Below are 26181 nucleotides of genomic sequence, written 5' to 3'. Positions count from 1 at the left end.
TAGGATTAGTAATGGATAGGTGTCTTATTGATGCATCTCCATTACTATCCGGGCTTGATGTCACCTTACAATACAAAGGTGACAAACCCCCTATTACCCCATAGGCCACCGCTACACAGCAGTGGGAACAGAGGCTAAGTGCCGGAAATGGCACATCTTAGGCTTTCTCTCTCTGGCGCAGAAAATTGCGTGGGAGCTCCAACGCCATTTTTTTCCCGCTTTTTTTTTTTTTTTTTTGTTTCAAAACTAAACATTGTTCATTAATAAATATCGGCCTTGCTATTATATATCTATCCATCGATAGATATATCCATCTATAGATATAGATAGATATATGGATATATCTATCTATCTATCTATCTATCTATCTATCTATCTATCTATAGATCTATCTGGGAGCAATGGAGTATGCAAAATAAGAGGTTGGACAAAGAAATGACATCACAACTCTTATTTTGCTAAATAGATCTTTATTTACAAAAAAAGCATACAAATCTGCATGAAAAAAAGTGCGGATTTTTAGCCAGGTTTTCTGGCAAGAGATGCAGATTCTGTGCTGAAAATTCTGCAGGCAAATGTGCAACGTGTGCACATACCCTAAGGGCCCTGAAAGTGGTGCCCGCATACTGCTACAGGAAAAGCTGTACCTTAAAAGCCAAATGGCGCTTCCTCTCTTCTTAGCTCTGCCATGTGCTTTAACAATAGAGTATAGCCACATATACAGACAGTATTGCTGTACTTGGGGAAAAATCGTGTAATTTATAGGACACTTTTCGCTTATTAACCATGGTAAAGGGAAACATTTGATGTAAATCTAGTTGTCAAAATGTAACTTTTTTTTTTTTTTTTTTTTTAAAGATTATCATAAAGAAACCGGTCAAACACCTGTAGGATAAAAATTTTCACCACACCCCTAGATTAAGTTCCTGAGGGGTGTAGTTTACAAAATTGGTGGTTTCTGCCATTTTGGCCCATCAGGGGCTCTCCAAGTTACACCCACAAATTATTACTGCCAAATTTGTGATCCAAAAGTCAAAACAGAGCAGTCTTCTCATCCGAGCCACACCGCGTGCACAAACAGTTTCTGATCACATAACCGGCATTTTCATTATCAAGAGAAGTTACTTTACAAATTGAGGGGTCCATTTTGTCCTACTATCCCTTGTCGAAATGAAATTTGGGATAAAAAACATTAGTGGCAAAAATAATTTTTCACTTACACATCCCAATCTTGTAAAATTTTGGGAGTTTAAAAAGGTCACTACAACACCAGATAAACGCCTTGAGGTGTGTAGTTTCCAAAATGGGCCTCTTGAATCCTATTCAACCAAAATTGCAACCCAAAAGTGAAATTGCGCTCCTTCCCTTCCATCCACATATGGGGTATCGCCTCATTAAGTAGAAATTATATAACTATTTCTTTGCTCCATTCTACCTTCATTTCAGCTTGTACAGATAAAAATTTGAGGCTAAGGCAACATTTTAGTGGAGGGAATATTTTTTCATTCCAGTTTACATTAATTTTTGTTTAACACCTGAACTTCCTGAATGCAGTTGTGAATACTTTAAGGCGTGAAGTTTTTAAAATCTTATCACTTTTGGGGGGGTTTACGACACCTAGCCCCCTCAAACCTGAATAAGTTTGTAAAAAAGTTAAAAGGTTTGGTAAATTTTGTTGAAAAAAAATGTAAAAAAATTGCTGCTAAAACTTTAACCCTTCTAACATGATAAAAAAACATAAGTGTCAAAAATGATGCGGATGTAAACTAGTCATATGAGAAATATTATTAACCATGTTTAGTGATACTGCTATTTGTAATAAGCGCATAAACACTCAAAGTTTGAAAGTTACAAATTTATGTCAAATTTTCACAAATACAAATTTTGCTAAATTAAGTTTGCCACTACCATGAAGTGCAAAGAGTCACGAAAAAAAAAAAAAGATTAAAAGTTTCAGAATCATTGGGACTGGAAGCATTCCAGTTATCACATAAAATGCAAGAGAATAAAAAAGGAGCACGGGCACCATAAAAAAGTAATGATATGTATTCAGGGGTTCTGCAAACAATGTGCCAAAACAATCATGCAGGATGAAGAAGAACCACACTAATTTAACTACATAGCAATATAAATTCATAACAAAAAATGACTCCAGAAACAGGTCACCATAATAAAATTGTGAGGAAACCCACTGCAGCCCACCTGTCCAATAATCAAAGCTATCCTACTCCCAAAAGCCTCACCATGCGTTCATATTCTCTGAGGATTGCGTTAATCCATGTCTGCTGATAAACGGTAAGTATCCAAAGGCAAAGTGGATTATCGAATCTTCAGATAGAATCGTCAATTTTTATTCATGTCAAGGTATAAAACATAGACCACCATGGCAGGGACTACAGCCAAGCTGCTAACTTCCGAGTTTCTGGCGTCACCGCTCTTAGTCAAAGTGTGCTAGAAATGCATCAGAGTTGGAGACTTCATCTAAAGATGCAAATATCCACTTTGCCTTTGGATATCCTACTCCTAATGTGTTATAACAACCACTTGCACTAAAATAAGTATAGAAAATATACACAATCAGTGTGAATGGAGATACCGAACAATACCACAGGTCAGAAAACTCTACTTGACACGTGACGGCATGTACGCAAATCATATACTTGCGGTCACACGCCCATCGCTTTCAGTGCCATGAATTAATTTATGGGTGCAGTGATCATATTGACACCACAGGTGTGTTACAGAATTTTATACCATTGGGCAATGAAGAAAAACAATTATTTTTACCACAAAAAAGGTTTAGCGCCAGATTTTACATTTTCATATGGATAAAAATGGGGAAAAATTGCATTAAAATTTGGCACAATTTTTGCTGAATGTAGAAATGCCCTATATTTGGCTGAAGAGTACTTCTTAGCCACACAGCGAGACTTGGGAGGGATGAAACGCTATACGACCCCTGAGCACAGATTTTCTTAGAATAGTTTACAGACTCCATAGACAGAACCTCTAAGTGCTAGAAGAAGAGCAGAATCTCCCTCAAGTGACCCCATTTTGAAATTATACCCTTTTGTGAATTTATTTACAGGTGTACTGATGATTTGACTCCATGGGTGTTTTCCAGTAACAAGCAGCACTAGATGATGCTGAGAGAAAGCAGCAAATCTGCTATTGTAGTGCCCAGTACAATGTAGTGCCCAGCTCCTGCTGCTGGAGAAATGAACCCGTAAACCGTAAATTAGGCGAGCTCTCATGGCTACAGAAATACCAAACATGTGGACGTTCAATGTGAAATGGGCACGCTGGGGCTCAGATGGGAGGTCGCATTTGGATTTGTGAACACAGAATATGCAGAATTTCTTTTTTTTTTTTTTTTTTGGGGGGGGCATTTCGCTTTTCCAAAGCATTTGAACCGTGGCCTCTGTTCACACAGGATGCATTTGGGAGGCACGCCTGATCTAAGTGTATGGGCGTTTGTAATAGGCTGTAAGCCAGATGCTCTGCATTACCTGGGTGAATTATGCTGCATGCAGATTGGGATCTTTGTTGTGTGCACTAGTATTCTGAACAATCACCCCCTCCATGGGTTGGTAGGTTGAGAGTGATTGTTATATTGGTATTGCTGCATCTCTGCCTTTTTTCAGTGATTTCGTAATATTTTTGGAGGATTTAAAAAAAAAAAAAAAACAAAAAAAAAAAAAACTTACTTACTGACTTACTTTTTTATGGATTGAGTTGACGCTTTTAGTGAGAACATTTTACATAACATTTGGGATCACATTTATCCTGTGCTCTATGGTGAGCACTTATATAGGGGTTTCCATCTAAATCTCTGAGTGACATGATTCAAATGAAACTCCCGAGGGATCCATTCACTATAAAGAGGCAGAAGAGTTATTCTGGACTTCAATGTTCAGCATTGTCCTCTTTTCAGAAGTGCACAAAACTGTGGTCGACCGCACATTTATTCATGCTTCAAAAGACTGACCCAGCTGGATCATAAGCCAGACTGTGACCACAGTGCCTCAATCTGCCTCATTATAGGGAATCTTCCGCTGGGTGTTCCATTCAAATCACATATTTTAGAGATTTACACAGGAAACCTGGTGTATTGCTCAGAGTAGAGTGCACAATAAATGTGTGCCGAGCCTTACTGCGATCTTTGAGGCAGAATGAACAAATCAACAGCAGGTGAAGAATTGGTGTAATTTATTTTCTGCGCCATTCCTCTTGTGGTATAAATGATTATACAACTTCATTCTTCGAGTTTGTGTGATTATGGCGACACCAGATTTATATACCATATAAGATCAAAAAGGGCACCCCCTGAGGAAGTGTTTATGAAACGGGGCAGAAGCAAGTAAAAATAGACCCTGCGGCAGCTCATGGGACATACACAGATTCTGGAACCAATAGGTAATGTTCTCTCATATAGTCTAGCATCTTTCTATAGCAACATAGCAGTGGCCACTCTGCTTATATTTGGGGATAAATGTAAACCCCTGTTCCTACGCACGTGCACTTCGTGACATGAGTGAATCTATATGGAGCTTTATCATAAAAATCTATATATTGCCTGAAAAGTTTCTAATTTTTTTGGATCTCTAGAAAAATTATATGAACTATTTTACCATTGTCATTATATATAAAGGTTATTTATTGTGCAGTCCTTTACACAAGAGGCACATCTGTTATAAAGTAAGGCTGGTTTCACATTTGCGTCTGTGCGCGCAGCGTTTGATTCGCAGAGATCCGCATGCGTACATATATTTAACATGGTGTACGCAGGGACGTTGGTTTGCATGCGTTCGCATGCTTTGCGTACGAATGCGTCGTTTCGCGGTGTGCGGCAAATGCAATTTTTGCATTTTGAGGCGTCAAAGATCTGTCAAATATGCGCATGTGGATGAGTGCATCAAAAACGTATTACTGTCTATGGGAATGCATTAGTACGCAAGGACATGCGTACGCATGCGTTCTTCAAAATGTAAATAGAAATCCCATGAGACACGCCCATTTTTGTGTGATGTCATATCAAGCGCATGAGCATAAACAATGCAAACGCATGCAAAAACGCATACAAAAGCATGTACCCGCAGCGTTTTTTCCCCGCCATGCGTAAGATGATGCGCATAAAAAATGCTGCGTAAACATGCGCTTTGCATGCGGCTGATACGCTGTGGACTCAAACGCTAATGTGAACCTAGCCTAATAGGTTGGTTTGTCTATTTTAACAATTTGATCAATAAAATATTTTTTTTTATATATAGCCCTGTTGAAGTGGTTATTTGTGGTCGCCTGTTGCTCTTCATGTGGGGTTAATATAAGCGACATTCTTGATTTACAGATTTCTATACCGTAGGTTTATTTTTTTGTTTGGCTGTCGTCTCAGACTTTTTTTTTTTTTTTTTTTTTTTTTTAACAAAAAAGAAGTTTTTGCATCGCCATATATGAGAGCTATAATTTTTCTATATTTCTGCCAACAGAGTCATGTGAGGGCTTGTTTTTTTGGTGGACGAGTTGCAGTGTTTTCCATTTTCTAGTGTTTGCGTTTAAAAATCTGCCATTATCCAGTATTTGCGTTGTAAATGTTGATAGTCACTAATGTTTCACATTGTAATGCTTTTACTGGCGGATGCTCGTCATGTGTTGTATTGGTTTTAAACGCACAAGAAACCTAGATGGCCCCGAAACATCGCAACTTAGGTTGACACTGAATTCCATCACACAGGCGTCACTGTAGCTTTATGCCCAAAGAACCTGGATAAGGATGAATTGCACAGTGGTGACTGAACTGGTAGTTAAATAGCCTGTTTCACATTGCTGAGGATATTTTCAAGTCTCATATATAATGTGGAAAAACAGGATTCGGCACTCCCAATGGAGAAAAAAAAAAAAATTCATTTTTATTAATGTAGGTATATCCACAATTGACGTTTCGGCCAATACTAGGCCTTCATCAGAACTACAATTATTATCAGACTTGATGATAAGAAGGTCAGGCACACCTCAACCAAATAAACCTGAAGAAACCAGAGCGAGCGCTGGGGATATGCACTAATGTGCCAGGAGTAAGGCATATAATGTGGGGTCACAGTATGAATGTTGCCTCAATATTACGAATGGTCATAATTTACATTTCATAATAAAAACACCTGGCTACAGAACACCAATTTGGCAGAAATATTTGCTGATCTTCAGTGCTAAAATGTTCATAATAGCGCAGTCACACCTACTTGTTGTGGCAATGCATTACCTTGCAGTTTTTCATGAAATTATTGCGTTTTGCAATCTGTTAAGGATAGGTGAAGAAAACTAAAACCTAATTCACATAAATGCATTTAAATCCATAGTGAGATGTTCCAGATTACTGTCATATAATGTACTATGGTCAAATTAATCAAGTTGTATGTGACAATTTTACTTTGAATCTTTCAATTTTTCTTACAATCTCCCGGCATGATCAACCTCTAGAATTAGGACATCCAACCAACTGGTGCGAATAAAAAAAGCAAACCCTGAATATTCAATTAGCTATGAAGCCTTCATCTGACCAAATGCCCCAATGCTACTGGAGGCAGACGTCCTGTCAGATGCTCACAAACTCCGTTCCTGTACCAATAATGTACCAGCTTGAATTTAGCTAGGGTGCAAGTAAGAGAATATCATGATGGAAACCTCTACAATGGGAAGACCTTCCTCTAATTCTAGTTTTTACTCCACAGTTACTTGTATATGGAGAAGAACCAGACGGTTCTATTGTTCTGAAGACTGCACTGCTGTGCACAATATGCCGAGGGTTGGAAAGTAACATCCTACCTTGGGAAGACTGACGGGAGTTCTCTGCCGTGTCCGGGCACTCTTTATTAATGTCCGCTGGTCTCCAGGTAGTAAGTGGTACTTCATAGCTTCAATGAGGTAATCCTTACAGGCACTGCTGTTTTTCACAAGAGTCTCTTCTTCAACTCTCTTAAAAATAGAAATGATCTGATGTCACAATCTGTGCACAATCAAGGCATTTACTCGTACATACAGTGGCACCGCCACTTGTTACAAGAATGGACACATTTCCTGCAATCAGATGCTTTTGTGGATTATGTGGGGTCCGGAGGAACCACAGTGTCTGAAATGGCGAGCCCGGTCTCTTTTTATTACATCCCGTTTTTTGTTTTTTTTTTATTTAATTTGAGTTCTCTAGATATTGGTGTTGGCTTAAAACTAAAAGAACCTTACATTTTAATATGTTAGTTTTTACTTATACAGGGCCTATGAGCTGGGCTGTGAAGTCGGAGTCGGGGTTGGAGTCGTTGTCATGGAAAATGAGTTGGAGGTTTGGCTTACCGACTCCACAGCCCTGCCTATGAGGAGACTCCAGAATTAATATGGATTAACAGTATCGTATAACATGATGAAAAATGCATCAGAAATACTGGAGCAAGTCTCCTATTTCATGAACATGATGTCACAGTTCAAACCTATTAGGATAAATTAGAGAACCTTTGTTTTTGGGATCACCTCTGGTATGACTGACATGTCAGTCGGGGCCTAAAGGTCATTCTACACTCAACATTGAAATTGTAACACCAAGAGGGAAAAGTTGTGGCGCTATGGAAATCACAGGATCGACATACTTACCATAATATCAGTCACAGTAGAAACGGTACAACATTTTTCAAACAACTATTAATAACAGCGAAGGCGTGTAAGTGCAAGGATTTCTGTACGTGGAGCTCATACTCGACACCAACAAGATGTATAAAAAGGTCTCTATTAGGTCATCATTTTCATTTCCGTAATATGTCTCTCCATCCTGCGATTTTCATAATTCCACAACTTTTCCTTCTTGGATGGAGTTCCATATTCTAAGTTGAGAATAATTTATGTATTTTTAAGCTTTCTATTTTCTATGTAAAAATCCTATAAGAGCATGAATATTATTAATTTTTCACATGTAATGTATATTTTTTTTGAGGGCTCACGCTGTTAGAAAATGCAGCTGGTTACTGCATTCCGAAAGAATGGTATACAGAAAAAATAAAGAAAATAGAATAAGTACAAGGTAAACATTTATATTTTCACAGTGGAGTCCTATGGTGACCGACGCATCCATATCACGGGCATATCCAATCATAGTTTAACCCCTTCATGAACAAAAGAAAATTTCAAATTGGAAAGCTGCATTATGACAATTTTTATTTTTGCTGCTTAGTCTACCCTGATTTTTTTTGCTTCTGGGACAACCATGGCTTTTTAAATTTATCTAAAATTGGAGTGAATATCTTTCCCATTTTGCAGATCCTCCATCGAGAAAATGGGTAGAATTGTGAAAAATACACAGTGTTGAACTTTTTTTCTGACATGGTTGATTCAACGTAAAATAATTATAGTTTATTTCTAAAGTTGACATGAAATTCTCACCATCTGTCCATAACAACCCATCCAATCCACACAGGCAAAGAAATCAATCCATAGATGTCCATAAATTGTGTGTAATAATGGGAAATAATACAGGGACAAAGTATTTACACGCTTACTGAAATTCAATTAACCCTTTGAACCCCAAGCCCGTTTTCACATTCCTGACCAGGCCAAATTTTACAATTATGACCAGTGTCACTTTATAAGGTAATAACTCTGAATGCTTCAAAGGATCCCAGTGATCCTGAGACATTGTACTTTATGTTGGTGGTAAATTTTGTTTGAAATGATTTGTGTTTATGAAAATATCAAAAATTTGACAAAATGTGAAAATTTCACAATTTTCAAACTTTTAAATGTTATGCCCTTAAACCAGATAGTCATACCACACAAAATAGTGACTAAATGACATTTACCAAATGTCTGCTGCACATGAGCATAATTTTTTAAACATTTTTTTTTTGTTAGGAAATTGGGGTTAAACGTTAAAGGGAATCTGTCACCCTTTTTTCTTTTTTTTTGACCATAAGCTGGCGGCATTGACATCGGTTAGATTATACTCACCGGAGGGGGCGGTCCGGTCCGATGGGTGTCGCGGTACGGTCCGGCGCCTCCCATCTTCTAGCAATGACATCCTCTTCTTTCCTTCTTGTAGTGGCTCCGGCGCAGGTGCACTGCTCTGCCCTGTTGAGGGCAGAGCAGAATTCTGCAGTGCGCAGGTGCCAGACCTCTCCCGACGCCTGCGCACTGCAGGACTCTGCTCTGCCCTCAACAGGGCAGAGCAGTGTGCTTGCGGTGGAGCCACTACTGGAAGGGAAGAAGAGGACGGCATCGTATGAAGATCGGAGGCGTCGGACCAGACCGCGACACCCACCGGACCGGACCGCCCCCTCCGGTGAGTATAATCCAACGTGTTTTTCTTATCTTTCAGGTTACATCGGGGGCTTATCTACAGCATTACAGAATGCTGTAGATAAGCCCCTGATGTCAATGCTGGCAGCTGAAAAAAAAAGGGTGACAGATTCCCTTTAATATTCATTTTTTTCCAACAAAATTTACAAAACAAATATTTTTCTTTAGGGCCCATATCACATTTAAAGTAACTAAGGATCCTATGTGACATAAAATACCCGAAAGTCCTCAAAACCACATTCAAAAAGTTTATTAACCCTTTAGGTACTTAACAGGAACTAAATCCATGTGGAAGGGAAAAAAATGGAAATTTTACTATCTCCCACAAAAATATTGCTTTAGCCCCAATTTTTTCACTTTCACAACGATAACAGGAGAAAATGGACGACATAAGTTGTTGTTGAATTTATCCTGAGTACACAGAAAACCCCATGTGTGGTGGAAAACTACTGTATGGGCACACAGCATGGTTCGGAAGGAGCGCCAATTGAATTGTGGCACATCATTTTGCCTTGAATAGATTGTGGATGCCATGTCACATTTGAAAAGCACCTGACTTGTCAAAACAGTAGAAACCCCCCCCCAAGTAACCCCATTTTAGAAAATACACCTCTTGATCTAGGGGTATAGTGAACATTTATAGCAGGTGACTCACAGAATTAAAACCATTGAGCTGAGTAAAAGGAATATTACCATTTTTTCCACTAAAATGGTGCTTTGGCCCCAAGTTTTTCATTTTAAAAAGGGATAATAGGAGAAAATGAATGGTGCAATTGGTTACACAATTTCTTTTGAAAACGCCAATACCCCACATGTGGTCAAAAACCTACTTCTGGGCCACAGTGGAAAGCTCAGAAGGGAAGGAACGACATTCTTGGAGTTCATATTTTCCTACAGTGGAAGAGCCCCTGAGGTGCCAGAAAAGTAGAACTCTCTCCTAAGTGACCCCATTTCACAAACTACACCCCCCAATGAATTCATCTAATGGTACAGTGAGCATGTTGACACCACATGTGCCTCACGGAATTTTATGTCATTTGGTGTTAAAGAAAATATAATTACATTTTTGCCACCAAAAATTGTTCTTTTTTTTAACTGCAAATTTTATTAAGTTTTAACAATTTTGACAAAGGAGAGTCAAATCAAGGTTTTACAGTACAAGGCAGAGGAAAAAAAAGATAATGTCAATGACTCCTCAATCACATTACAAAGTATAACCTAAACAATTTATCAAACAATTAACTCAAATTAAAACAGACAATAAGACAGGACACACACCATAAGGAGAGGAGAGGAAGAGGAGAGGAAGGGGAGAGAGCAAGTGTCAGAAGGAGGGAGGATCCAGCATTCCCATACTGAGCTAGTCACATCTTTGTGCCCAAAAGTAATCCCAAGAAGCCCATACCAAGTCAAAATTCTCCACATATGCATTCAAAATCGCCATCATGTACTCCATCCTTTGGATGTCATTAAAGGGAATCTGTCACCTGGTTTAGGCGGGTGATGAAAACGAGGTCGGTCCGGTCCGATGGGCGGGCAAAGCCGATAAGCCTGACTGCGCATGCGCTGGTTAACTAAGCCCCGGAAGTATTTTGCTCTGTGTTCCAGGGCTTAGTTAACCGGCGCATGTGCAGTCAGGCTTTTCGGCTTTGCCCGCAGTTGGGCAAAGCATACTGCGCGTGCGCTAGCCAAGAATGCTTAGCGCACGCACAACAAATGGCGGACAACTACTCCTATTCCTCAAAAAAACTGCGGACGGCGGCCAAGGATGGGGAGGCGGCACACATCGGGAACACCACCCATCGGACCGGACCGACCTAGTTTTCATCACCTGCCAAAACCAGGTGACAGATTCCCTTTAATTCTATAAAGCAAATGAAGGAGTGACAGCGGGAAAACCTGTCTCCAGTTGAGGGCGATCAAACATCTAGCCGCAGTAAGAATATGTAGTAGCAGTTTAGATGGCTTTGTCCCCAACCCTTTAGGAGAAAGACCTAGCAGATATATAGACGGGTCCAGATCCACATCATTGAGAGAACCCTGGAGATCAACAAGCCCACCTCCATCCAAAAATTCCCAATCCCCGGACACATCCAGAAAATGATACAGTGAGCCACATCAGAGCCATAGCACCCTTACAAATCTGGGATTGAGGGGTTCAGTCTGTGAAAGAGGTCAGGAGTGTGATACCAGGATTTTATACCGATTTTCCTTCTTAAGGGTGCAGATAGAAGACTTAGTCGCCCTTTCCTAGATGGTATGCCAGTTTTGGGGCAAGAGTTCCTTTCCTAGAATAGATTCCTATTTGCACATTAAGAGTGTTTTGGTTGACGACCATCTTGGGGAGAACTCAGAATTTTATAAATCTGAGATCAAACACTTAGTCGATGACCCTTTTCTGCAGATCCTCTCAAAGTTCGTCGTCAGAGAAACTTCCGACGAGGGAAAGGGCCAAATGCTTAATATGCAGATATTGATAAAACTCTTTATTGGTAATAGAGAATCTAGATTTGACGTCATCAATTGAAAGCAGCTCCAACATTTCCCCGTCTACTATACCTGCACATCTTAAACACGCAGAGGACAAGAGTGGGCCATCGTATATTCAAGTCTGCTTGGCAGCAACGGTTGTATAAATGAAAACATAGGCGAATTAGGAGAGGCCAGACCAAACTTTCTTATACAAGAGAGCCAGATGTCTCTCTTGAAACGGATGGGGTCTAGTAGGGGCTCTGGGGTTACACTGGTCCTCTTTAGCCATAGTAAGCGAGTTTGGATGGATAGGAGCCAAACAACAATTTCTCTATTTCTGCCCACTTACTGTATGCCCTAAACAAAGCCCATGAAGGGATTATTCGAAGGTTAGCAGCCAAATAATATTTAGTAATATTAGGGACCGAAAGGCCTCCTGGTGATTTAATAGAGACGAGGACGTGTTTAGAGATCCGATGGCGGCCATCCTTCCACCAAAAAATTGTTTTAACCCTAGATTTTACATTTTCCCAAGGGGAAATGGGTACAAATGGCAACAAAGTTTCTCACACAATTTCTGCTGAAGGTGGCAATATTCCATGTGTCTATATAGTACTGCTTAACCACATAGCGAGACTCAGGAGGGAAGGAGCGCTATTTGACTCTTGGAGAACACATTTTCATAGAATAGTTTGCGGACTCCTTATACAAACCCTAAGTTTGTTCGACATAAATCCCGGTGTAAGAGCTAAGTGAAAAGTGCAGGATAAATGTGAATTAAGCCTTTCTGCAATCTTTGGGAGGCAGAATGAAAAAAATCAACAGCAGGTGAAGAATTTATTTTATTTATTTTTTACACTGTTCATCGTGCGGTTTAAGTGATTACACAAACAACTTTTTTCTTCAGGTAGATGCAATTACAGCAATACCAGTTTGATAATTGATTTTTATGTTTGGCTACTATCACACAAAGAACACAGCTTTTTTTTTTTTTTTTTTTAAAGTACAGAGTTTTTGCATTGCCATATATTGAGAGCATATTTTGGCTAACAGTCATGTGAGGGCTTGTTTTTCACAGGACAAGTTGTCATTTTTATTGGTACCATTTTCGGGCACATAACGTTTTCTTGACTCACTTTCTATTCAAATTTTTGGGAAGCAAAATTTAAAAAAAAAAGCAATTCAGAAATAGTTTTTTGTTATTTTTTTTATGTCATTCACTGTGTGGTAAAAGTGCCGCATGATCGCCTTGAAGTAACTGTATATCATTGGTCAGAATAGCTTCATTAGATGTGTTTTGGCAAAGTCTTATCTGGCCTATTTTTAAGGTTGATCAATGGTTATAGCTTCATTAGATGTGTTTTGGCAAAGTCTTATCTGGCCTATTTCTAAGGTTGATCAATGGTTAGCACCTTGTGGTCAACCCTCTGTTTTTTTGCGCTCATGAAGTCCTCTTTATGGTAGACTTAGATACTTAAACATCTACTTTCTGGAAAGTGTTCTTCACTTGGGTGGATGTTGTGAAGGGGTTTTTCTTCACTCCTAACATTTTTGCTATCTTTCTGATGGTCTGTTTCTCTTCCGTTCAGAACTCCTATGACCGCAAGCTTTCAAATGCCACACCTGGAATCAGCTCAACACCTTTTACTTGCTTAACCGATGAGGGAATAGCCTATGCAGTCCATTAATATCTCTCTCTTTATTGTGTTTGATATCAACACTTAGTCAAATTAAGTCGTAAATAGCGTCAGGATGAAGCTAGAAGTAAGCAATTTAAAGATCAATAAATATTTGGACAGTGACAAGTTTTGGAATTTTAGCTGCTTACTGAAACATATTCAATATACAGTTATATCATACACATATACAGTGGGTAAAGAATGTATTCAGACCCCTTTAAATGTTTCACTGTGTTTCATTGGAGCCATTTGATAAAATCAAAAAAGTTCATTTTTCCCATTAATGAACACTCTGCACCCCATCTTGACTGAAAAAAAAACAAAAAAAAACAAAAACACAAATGTAGAAATGTTTGAAAATTTATTAAAAAAGAGAAAATCTAAAATATCACATGGTCATAAGTATTCAGACCCTTTTGCTCAGTATTGAGTAGAAGCACCCTTTTGAGCTAGTACAGCCATGAGTTTTCTTGGGAATAATGCAACAAGTTTTCCACACCTGGATTTGGTGATCCTCTGCCATTTTTCCATGCAGATCCTCTCCAGTTCCGTCAGGTTGGATGGTGAATGTTTGTGGACCGCCATTTTCAGGTCTCTCCAGTGATGGTCAATTGGGTTTAGGTCAGGGCTCTGGCTGGGCCAGTCAAGAATGGTCACAGAGTTGTTCTGAAGCCACACAGTTGTTATTTTAGCTGTGTGCTTAGGGTCATTGTCTTGTTGGAAGGTGAACCTTCAGCCAAGTCTGAGGTCCACAGCACTCTGGAAGAGGTTTTCATCCAGGATATCTCTGTACTCGGCTGGATTCATGTTTCCTTCAAATGCAACCAGTTATCCTGTCGCTGCAGCTAAAAAAAACAAAAAACAAAAACACATCCATAGCATGATGATGCCACCACCATGTTTCACTGTTGGGATTGTATTGGGCAGGTGATGAGCAGTACCCGTTTTTTTCCATACATACTGCTTAGAACTTTTTGATAATTCTATCTTCGTCTCATCAAACCAGAGAATCTTATTTCTCAGTCTGGGAGTCCTTCATGTGTTTCTAGCAAAACTCTATGCAGGCTTTCATACATCTGGCATTGAGGAGAGGTTTCCATCGGGTCACTCTGCCATAAAGGCACGACTGTTGAAGGGCTGCAGTGATAACTGACTTTGTGGAACTTTCTCTCATCTCCCTACTGCATCTGTAAAGCTCAGCCACAGTGATATTGGAGTTCTCCTCCCACTATTGCTCAGTTTGACTGGATGGAGAGGTCTAGGAAGACTTCTTCCATTTAAGGATTAGGGAGGCCACTGTGCTCTTAGGAGCCTTGAGTACTGAGAAATTCTTTTGTAACCTTTGCCAGATCTGTGCCTTGCCACAATTAAGTCTCTGAGCTCCTTGGCCAGTTCCTTTGACCTCATAATTCTCATTTGGTCGGACATGCATTGTGAGCTGTGAGGTCTAAGGCTAGTTTCACACTAGCGTTTTGGAGCGCAGCGACGGCCTGCGCACGGCCGCCACTAAGCCCCGCCCCCTGCCGCGCCCCGCCGGTAGCTCCGCCCACCAGCGCATGACGCTGCCTGTGCCCTGCGTCCCCTATCTTTATCACAGGGGGCGCAGGCCGTGCGCAGTATGCGTTTGGCGGCGCATGCGCCTTTTTGACGGTGCGCCGACGCAACCAAACTGCAGCAGGTTGCGTTTGGCGCAGGTCGGCGCACCGTCAAAAGGACGCATGCGCCGCCAAACGCATACTGCGCACGGCCTGCGCCCCCAGTGATAAAGATAGGGGACGCAGGGCGCATGCAGCGTCATGCGCCGGTGGGCGGAGCTACCGGAGGAAGCGGGGCTTAGCGGCGGCCGTGCGCAGGCCGTCGCTGCGCTCATAAACGCTAGTGTGAAACTAGCCTTATATAGACAACTTTGTGCCTTTACAAATCAAGTCCTATCAGTTTAATTAAGCACAGCTGGACTCCAATGAAGGAGTAGAACCATCTCAAGGAGGATCACAAGGAAATGCACAGCATGTGACTTAAATATGAGTGTCTAAACAGAGTCTGAATACTTATGATCATGTGATATTTCAGTTTTTCTTTTTTAATAAATTTGAAAAAATTTCTATAGTTCTGGTTTTGCTTTCAGTCAAGATGGGGTGCAGAGTGTACATTAATGAAAAAAAAATGAACTTTTTTGAATTTACCAAATGGCTGCAATTAAACAAATAGTGAAAAATTTAAAGGGGTCTGAATACTTTCCGTACCCACTGTAAATCATACACCAGTTTTGAAAAATGGCACATATCTGGAAATATATATACGGTGGGTGGCCTTGAAGCGGTTAACTCCTCACTGACATCGGACGGTATGGTACGTCTGATGTCAGTATCCCCCCTGCTTTGATGTGGGCTCCAGCAATGAACCCACCTCAAAGCCAGAACATGCCAGCTCTCCAGCTATCCGCCCTCGGCTATTTACTAGTCAAATGCCGCTGTCAAACTCTGACAGCGACATTAAACAAGTGCCCCTGGCAAGCCGACCGGAAATACGCTCACCAGTGACCCGAGTCACGTAATCGCGGGTCACTGGTGTGTCGGCATGACAACCAGACTACTCCTTCAGACCTCTATGGTTGTTGATGCTGGATTGCTATGAGTGCCACCCAGTGGTTGGCGCTCATAGCAAGTCTGTAATTCTGCTACATAGAGGTGATCTGAACATCACCTCTATGTAGCAGAACTGATTGGGTTAATGCAGCTTCTAACCTCCCATGGAGGCTATGGAAGCTGGCCAAAAGTTAAAGAAAATAGTTTTAAAAACAAAAAAAATAAAAAAATAAAAGTTTAAACCACCCACCCTTTCTCCTCCTTCAAAATAAAACCATAAAAACAAAATAAAACACACACATATTTGGTATCGCCGTATTCAGAATCGCCCAATAAATAAAAAAAGGTTTAACTTGATCACCAAATGGCGAAGTGGGGAAAAAAAATCAAAACACCAGAATTATGTTTTTTTGGCCGCCACGACATTGCATTAAAACGCAATAACGGGCGATCAAAAGAACATATCTGCACAAAAATGGTATCATTAAAAACATCAGCTCGGCTCGGAAAAAATAAGCCCTCACCCAACTCCAGATCACGAAAAATGGAGTCTCGGAAAATGGCGCAATTTTTTTTCTTCTTTTTCTTAGCAAAGTTTGGAATTTTTTTTTCCACCACTTAGGTAAAAAAAGAACCTAGACATGTTTGGTGTCTGTGAATTCATAATGACCTGGAGAATCATAGTGGCATCTCAGTTTTAGCATTTAGTGAACCTAGCAAAAAAAGCCAAAACAAAAAACAAGTGTGGGATTGCACTTTTTTTGCAATTTCACTGTACTTGGAATTTTTTTCCCATTTTTTAGTACACGATATGGTAAAATCAATGGTGTCATTCAAAAAGTATAAGTCGTCCCGCAAATAATAAGCCCTCACATGGCCATATTGACGGAAAAAAAAAAAAGTTATGGCTCTGGGAAGAAGGGAAGTGAAAAACGAAAAAAGCTTCGGTCATGAAGGGGTTAATAAAAGGCCAAAATGTGAGGGGAACATAAGCTGTTAGAGTTTGCATTGCTGTGGATGGAGATGTAGGTTCACGCTATGCCAACATGGCACTGCAGTAGATTGGAGGCAGACGTGTTAACATGAGGTTACTTATTGGAAAGTGCTTTTCACAGAAGGCGTGTAACATGCATTGCGGAATTAAGAGAATACAATTCAGGCCAAGTACATAACGAACACAGTCAATGGCGGTTACTAGACTGCAAAAAGAAAATCAACTCTCCAGCAGAGGTTGGGTCAGTATGTTTGGGTTTTTAGATCTATGTTATTCAGTTCAAAAAAAGTACAATAAAAATAAGATTGACAACTTGGAAAAAAAAGTGATGCAAATGGGAATACCTCTTTAAGGTAAGTTTTACAAGATCTGTTCACAATTAGTAGTAGGCACAATAATAATTTTAGCAAATCTAATATATAAAGCTAAGTGTGTGTGTGTGTGTGTTCGGGATTGGCATCTGCACCGTCGCAGCTAAAGCCACAATATTTTGTACAGTCACACGTCTGGACCCCGAGAGCGTCATAGGCTATGTTGTGAGGCGAAATTTTAACCCCGCTCGTTCCAATTCACCAAACAATTTGGCCTATTATTCTTATCATTTCTATGGTGTTATCGTCCTTCTGTACAGCTGGAAATAACACAATTTATTACTGTGCCAACACAGACCACCCTCTGACACAGACTGCAGTGGGAGCCCAGCATCACACAGGATAGGATTAGATACACGGCTCAGCAGTCAGTATCACACAGGATAGGATTAGATACACAGCTCAGCAGTCAGAATCACACAGGAGAGGATTAGACACATGGCTCAGCAGTCAGTATCACACAGGAGAGGATTAGACACATGGCTCAGCAGTCAGTATCACACAGGATAGGATTAGATACATGGCTCAGCAGTCAGTATCACACAGGATAGGAACAGATACACAGCTCAGCACACAGTATCACACAGAATACTAGATAGATGGCTCAGCAGTCACTATCACACAGGATAGGATTAGATACACGGCCGAGCAGTCAGTAACACGATAGGATTAGATACTTTCTGCTGAGCTGTGTACCACACAGGAAAGGTTCGATACACAGCTCAGAAACAGGATGTGCCAAAGGAGAGGACATTTTCATTCCAAGAATTCCACTCATTCCATCTGATTTGTTTTTTGATTTTAAACGCCTCCAGTTTCAAGTTCAACTGCTATTTGCAATGTCCATTAAAAATGCTCAGGGACAGTCCTTGAAAGTAGTGGGATCGATTTGCAATCTCCATGCTTTTCTCACGGTCAACTTTAAGTTATCTGTTCAAGAGTTGGAACTGCCAAAAATCTGTTCATCTTTGCACCGAAAGGAAAAACCAAAAATGTTGTTTATCAAAAGGCTCTTCAATGAGTTGAAAATACAAAACTATCAATACTTGGGTAATCGTTTAGTTACTTTGTGTTGCAAATCTGTAGTGTTTAATATATGATGTGAAATGTTTTTAGGTGCAATATAATTATAATTTATTATAACTAACCACAGTTGGTTACTATACCCAAGCAACGCCGGGCTCTTCAGCTAGTCTAATATATAAAGCTCAATGTGTGTGCGTGTGTAAGTATGTATGTATGTATGTCCGTATGTCCGGGATTGGCATCTGCACCGTCGCAGCTACAGCCACAAAATTTTGCAGTCGCACACCTGGACCCTGAGAGCATCATAGGCTATGTCGGGAGTTGAAATTTTAACCCCGCGCGTTCCAATTCACCAAACAATTTTGCCCCTAGGTACATAATGGGGAAAAAGTGTATGTATGTTTGTATGTCCAAGATTGGCATCTGCAGCCACAAAATTTTGCACAGTCACACGCCTGGATCTCGAGAGCGTCATAGGCTATGTTGTGAGGCGAAATTTTAACCCCGCTTGTTCCAATTCACCAAACAATTTGGCCTATTATTCTTATTTCTATGGTGTTATCGTCGTTCTGTAAAACTGGAAATAACACAATTTATTACCGTGCCAACACAGACCACCCACTGACACAGACTGCAGGGGGAGCCCAGTATCACACAGGATAGGATTAGATAAACAGCTCAGCAGTCAGTATCATACAGGATAGGATTAGATACATGGCTCAGCAGTCAGTATCACACAGGATAGGATTAGATACATGGCTCAGCAGTCAGTATCACACAGGATAGGATTAGATACACGGCTCAGCAGTCAGTATCACAGGAGAGGATAAGACACATGGTTCAGCAGTCAGTATCATACAGGATAGGATTAGATACATGGCTCAGCAGTCAGTATCACACAGGATAGGATTAGATACATGGCTCAGCAGTCAGTATCACACAGGATAGGATTAGATACACGGCTCAGCAGTCAGTATCACACAGGAGAGGATTAGATACACGGCTCAGCAATCTGTATCACACAGGAGAGGATTAGACACATGGTTCAGCAGTCAGTATCACACAGGATAGGATTAGATACACAGCTCAGCAGTTAGTATCACACAGGATAGGTTTAGATACATGGCTCAGCAGTCAGTATCACACAGGATAGGTTTAGATACACGGCTGAGCAGTCAGTATCACACAGGATAGGATTAGATACATGGCTCAACAATCAGTATCACACAGGATAGGATTAGATACACAGCTCAGCAGTCAGTATCACACAGGATAGGAATAGATACACAGCTCAGCAGACAGTATCACACAGGACAGGATTAGATACACAGCTCAGCACACAGTATCACCCTGATTAGTATTAGATACACGGCTCAGCAGACAGTATCACACAGAATAGGATTAGATACACGGCTATGCAGTCAGTATCACACAGGATAGGATTAAATACACGGCTGAGCAGTCAGTATCACACAGGAGAGGATTAGGTACACAGCTCAGCAGACATTATCACACAGGATAGGGTTAGATACACAGCTCAGAAACAGGATGTGACAAAGGAAAGGACATTCTCATTCCAAGAATTCCACTCATTCCATCTGATTTGTTTTTTTTTTTTTATTTTAAACGCCTCCAGTTTCCAATTCAACTGCTATTTGCAATGTCCATTAACAATGCTCAGGGACAGTCCTTGAAAGTAGTAGGGATCGATTTGCAATCTCCATGCTTTTCTCATGGTCAACTTTACGTGGTCTGTTCAAGAGTTGGAACTGCCAAAAATCTGTTCATCTTTGCACCAAAAGGAAAAAATCAAAAATCTTGAATGAGTTGAAAATGAAATACTATCAATACTTGGGTAATCGTTTAGTTAATTTATGCTGCAAATCTGTAGCGTTGAATATATGATGTGAAATGTTTTTATGTGCAATATAAGCATTATAATTTGTTATAACTGACCACAGTTGGTTACTATGCCCAAGTAACGCCAGGCTCTTCAGCTAGTACCTCTATAAAGAAGTGTAGTATAGGGCATTGTGATACCTTAGGTATCCATGGTTATGACCACTCATATAGTGAGTTAATTGCTAGTGGTCGTAACCATGTATAACTAAGCTACTGCAGTGCCCTGCACATGGGGTAAGCAACATAGTTTATCAGGAGAACTAGACTACATTTCTTATTGGAGGTCTTTGCTAATATCATTATTACACCTACTGTACTATATATTGGGATCAGATCTTGCCTATGGGAATACTTCTAAGGCTATATTCACAAAGTGTTTTAAAATAAATCCATTCTATATATACGATCGTAAGTATCCAATGAACGCGTCACATAGATGCCACATTGCACCGGAGATACTGAAAAAGGAGCTTAAGGTTTACCAAAAAAATAAAGTTTACCAGAATAGCGTTGTTTGGAGTGGTGCAGTAGACCGCATTTTCCAAACAGCAATGCCCAGGAGAAAAACATGTGCCTTAGGCTTATGCGCTTTTTTGGGGGGGGGGGGATCCTATGGGGACGAATACCACTATGAAAGATCCATTCAAAAGGTTTGTCTCAGAACAATCCTTGATGGCTTGTCCAGCGGATATGTCATGAATGTTAATAGATGCAGGTCCCCAGATGCCCCATTCCGAATACTGCCCTGGTCACAGGAGAGGTGGCCGTGCATGGATCACGCTCTCTATAATCACTGCTATAGGACCTTTGAATGGAGCAGAGTGCACCTTGAAGCTGCATCCATTAGAATATTAGACTTTTATTGCATATCTGGTCGATACGCCATAAATGTCAGATGTGGGACAATCTCCTTAACCCCTTCACGCCATTTTCTGCTTTTTGCTCCCCTTCTTCCAAAAACCATAACTTTTTTTTTTATATTTCTGTCGATATGGCCGTATGAGGGCTTCTTGTTTGCGGGACAAGTTGTACTTTTGAATGGCACCGTTGATTTTACCGTATAGTGTACTGGAAAAAGGAGGTGGAAAAATTAAATTGCGGTAAAATAAAAAAAAATTAAAAAAAGGGCAACTTCATAATAGTTTTTTGCCTTTTTTGTTCACTATATGGTAACACTGACCTGACATTAATAGGATTCCCCAAGTCAGTACAAGTATGCATATACAAAATATATATACTTTATTTTTTAGTTAAGTGGTGAAAAAAAATCAGAAACTTGTATGGAAATAAAAAAAAAAAAAAAAAAAAAAAAAAAAAAAAAAAAAAAAAAGATTTTGGTGTTTGTCACCGTTTTCCGAGACCCGCAGCATTTCCATTGTTGAGGATCTAGGCCTGTGTGAGGGCTTATTTTTTGCACCCTGAGCGGACTTTCTTATTTATTCCATTTTGGGGTACATATGATGTTTTGATTGCTTCTTCTTGCATTTTATTTATGCTGTTTAAGGAACTGATTAATTTTATATTTTGATATATTAGACTGAACGCAGTGATACCAAATATGTATTTTTTTAAATTTATTTCTGCTTTATTTTCAATGGGGCAAAAGGGGGATGATTTGAACTTAAGTTTAAATTTTTACTTTTTACTGTATTTAATAGTCCCATTAGGAAACTTGAAGTTTCAAATGTCTGATCGCCTGTGCTACACATAACGTATCAGCACTGCTATGTATAGTGAAAATCACGATCTCCTATGAATGTCAGCCATGAGCTGACATTCACAGGAGTATCTTAATGACAAAGGGGTCTTCTGCAGACCTCCAGCTGTCATTCCAACCCATCAGCGCTCAGCTATCACACAACGTCATTTGGATGGGATTCATGACGCGCTTACAGCCTTTGCATGTTAAATTCCACAATCAGCGATTTACAGCAGGATTTGTCAGGTTAACAGCCAAGAGAGGAGCACCATTCCACCCGCCTGCTGTTAAAGGCCCATGAAAGTTGATTAACTCAGCTGTCATGAGGGGGGAAAGACAGGGACACGACATATGACGTAAATATACGTCATATGTAATGAAGGTGTTGAGGTAGACGTTAAACAGTTGTCTGAAACGCGTTTATGCAGATAACACAACATTATTACAGCACTCACTAGTGGTGTTTAATGCTGCAGCGGTGCCTGATTAGTGAAAACCACAAGAACTCACTTTTGTCTTCCCAACTGGAGGACTATTGGACTGACTATGATATGGTGAGATTCAGTGATGAGCAAATGTGCTCCCGAGCATGCTCAGATGCTAACAGAGTTTCTTCAGCGTGCTCGAAAAATATGCGCCAATTCCCGCGACTGTATACCTCGCACCAGTTCGACAGCCGCAACACATGCAGGGATTGCCTGTTTTTAGGCAATCCCTGCATGTGTTGCGGTTGTCAAACAGCCGTGAGATATGAAGCCACGGAGACTCAAAACAGATGCCGTTTGTAGAAAAAATGTTTTAGATTCTTCAGTTAAAAAAAAATAAAAATGTAGTTTTGATTACCTGCACTAAATAATCTCTTGAAAGTAAAGGAAGGCGAACGTGCTCCATTAGATGTGACATGTGCTCCTGACGCACATCTTTGTCGTGGTTTACCCAAGTAATTACTGCTTCAAACACCTTGAAAAAGAAAAGAAAAATAAGTAATAGGGTAAAATCATAAAAACATGGAAATTCAACAGACAATAAGACTGTCATATTATAAATGGCAAAACAGGTACAAGTACAGCGCTACCTCCCCTCACAAGTCAGTGTCTGAGCATCACGGAGCAAGGAGGGTGGCCGAACTCTACATCTGCACTGCAGACCCTTCATTCTCAGAGGTGGCGGGAGTCAGACCTCAATTATAAAAGTAATAGGATATGCCATCGTGACATGAAAGCTCTTTAACTGCTCGATTACATGTGGTGGCTTCAATTTTCCTTTATAAATAGTATTCTTTTACTATTAGGCTGTGTTCAGATCTGGCCAATAATAGCTATGCTATTGTGTCCGGTAAAATACTAGACACCATGATGGCAACCAAATGGTCAATGTCGTCCACCGGGCCCCATACTTGTTATTTCCATGTTTCTTTACCAACACAGAAACAGAAGACATCAGGTGTGAACTGAGCCTTACAGTTAACTAAACTCATAATTGTATTTATAAAGCCAATAACTGCATGTAAGATTACAATATTATTTTTATTCCCCTCTCAGTCTCACTTTCTCAGTCCATCTCCCGCAGCCATGAAATATGCTGATAAACTCCACATTCACACATCTGGTTATGAGCACAAAACTAGAACGAATGCAGTGAAACCAACAAATGGACGCTACTTCAATTTTACTTAATCACTAAAACAACTCACAGTAAATCATTGTTTATAAGACTAACGAGATCACAGTGTAAGAACCAGCCAGATCTTGGAAACATACAGCAATCCAATCAGAAAACTCAACACCACCATACTGCTAGAAAATGCCCCTGAGAACGGACGTGGAATTGGTGAAGGCTACAAGAACAGTCCCACCATCTCCAAACATATGGTACTTTCTGCATCCTAAATTATGACTGCTAGAAGGGCAACTGGACCATGGGAGAAGGCAGCGAGGGGAGGAGGCGGCTTACCAGGCAGTCATTTTGTTTCCTATTTGCCTCATTTTTATACTATGAATATTGTTTGCTTTTATAACTAGGGCAGGTTTAGGGCTCAGGGCCGCTGGTTGGTACATTTTACCCTGTGAAGAAAACAATAAGGAAAGCAAATGTTGTATTGGGTGCGGTGACAATGAAGACAAGGATGACAAGGTGTAGCAAAACCACAAGCCTTTATTAACAGACAGCAACACGTTTCGACCGGAAGAAATTAAATCCATTTTGAAACGCGTTGCTGTGTTTTTCTACACCTTCTCAACCTTGTCTTCATCGTGACACTCCTCACGTTTTGTTTTTTTGCCTCGCGGTGGTTTTAACGATCTATTCTGTCAGTTTCAACAGATGGAGCAGCAGTGTATACGAGGAATACCGCTTCACTACTACTCTTACCAGCGTTATGCCTGACCTGCACAACTACACCAGGTGGGCAGATTCCATCTACTCTTCCTTGTTTCTGATCACCAAGACATAAACATGGATCCCTCCTACTTTGTCTTCTAGTTACATTTCCCCCAGCGGCAGCTGAAAATGTGCGGTCACCCAAATCTGCCTGTGATAAGAAGCCACAATCACTGGGATCAGCTGCAAGTGAAGGGACCTGATCACGTCCAAAGATGCTATTTATAAGGATTCTCAGCATAGGATGACTGTTCAAACCAAGCACAAGCACTTTGTGCATCCTGGCGGGGCCAAAAATATTACTACACCTCTTCTCCTGCTTGTTTTCCCATCCATCGCTGCTCTTCCCTGGCTTCTTCAAGCCAGAGCTGTCAATCAAAGAAGAATGGGTGGAGATAGAGGGAAAACAAGCAGGTGGGAAGGTAATAAATGAAGAAGAAAGGTGGGAGCAGTCAGGCCACAGTCTGGGAAAGTTTCACCCGCACACCATTAAAGTACAAACAATTTATCATTATAAGGGAAGACAAAAAAAAACAAAACACAAAAACATTAAAACAAATTACCTTTTCTTCTGAAAGAACGGTGAGCTTATCGCTAGCAATTAAACTGCACACTTGTTCTATGCCGAGATTCAGAAACTCTTCTCCTTGGACAATATCTGAAAAGTGTTGTTCTGTAAGGAAAAGAATACTGTTAAAAGAAAATGCAGTCAAAATAACGAGATCAAGGGTGTACAGGACCCTGCAGAAGACCACCACATCCTGCATCCCTGATCAGTGCTATTGTACAGGACCCTGCAAAGACCACCACATCCTGCATCCCTGGTCAGTGCTATGGATTGTTCCCATTTTCCATACTAGTTGTGATCCATGTGAGGGCCGGGCAAAAAAGGTCTGGGTGTCCAATGTCATCTATGCTACGTCTTCCTCATTAATACAGGAAACATGTTTGTTTTTCTTGTCTTTATACATTGAGGTGCGTTGAGTTTTTTTAATTCATTTACAGACTTCTAACTGACAGATTACCTGACCTGATTAGGAGCCATAATCAACCAAATGTGGATCAACCTCCTAGCAGAAGAAACAGTAATAAAATATTAAACGGGAACCTGACAGGTCCTCCCATGCCCTCCAACCCACTAGCATTAGACTATTTGTTGCTAAGACCCCATCTAACCTGACATAGACCCAAGTTTTTAAACATAAAAAAGGCTTTATAAACGTTGTGTTTCATATGATAATTAGGCCTCTGACTAATTGACATGGCATTTTCCTCAACAACAGTCGTCCCCCTCAGCACGTTATCACGCCCCTGTGGGCTTAACATGATTTGCCATTGATGGTGCCATCGTCAACTCCCTGCAAATCTCGCACATGCGCGCAGCTTTCTTCACCCAAATCATTGCTTCTCTGTAGCCGAGTGTATGCTTTCCTGATTCAGAGGTGGAAGGGTCTTACTCGAGTTTTGGTTAGACTGGGTATATACAAAAGGAATAAATCCCAATCATTAAAAATTATACCTTTATTAATACTATTCGAACAAAAAAGGAAATAGACTTGGTAACTCCCATCCAACATACACTAATACATATATCTATGTGGTAACCAAACAATGTTCAATTACCGTAATACCCCATACAGAAAACAGGACTGAAGAGAAGATCAGTCTCCTTTTCCACTATGGCATCATGACTCCAGAAAACTTTCTAATTCCTCCTGATGAACCAGTATGAATGGGGAAACGC

At 40.4% G+C, this 26181-nt stretch overlaps 1 protein-coding gene across 2 annotated transcripts in view; it reads right to left on the bottom strand.

The window, feature by feature from the left end:
* Positions 1-26181, bottom strand: part of KLHL2 (kelch like family member 2) — a 199934-nt gene that overhangs the window by 71965 nt on the left and 101788 nt on the right. For both annotated transcript variants that reach the window (XM_073576986.1, XM_073576996.1), the window contains exons 6-8: positions 25001-25110; positions 22902-23018; positions 6820-6969 (exon numbers count right to left, since the gene is read on the bottom strand). In XM_073576986.1, the coding sequence (XP_073433087.1) occupies positions 6820-6969; positions 22902-23018; positions 25001-25110 (377 nt within the window). The remainder of the gene's footprint in view (positions 1-6819; positions 6970-22901; positions 23019-25000; positions 25111-26181) is intronic.

The sequence above is a fragment of the Dendrobates tinctorius genome, unplaced genomic scaffold (assembly GCF_039654945.1).
Source record: "Dendrobates tinctorius isolate UK_male_01 unplaced genomic scaffold, ASM3965494v1 ptg000008l, whole genome shotgun sequence".
Classification (NCBI taxonomy): Eukaryota; Metazoa; Chordata; class Amphibia; order Anura; family Dendrobatidae; genus Dendrobates; species Dendrobates tinctorius.
Note: the sequence above shows the minus strand (reverse complement) of the source record. Positions and strands in the feature narration are given on the sequence as shown.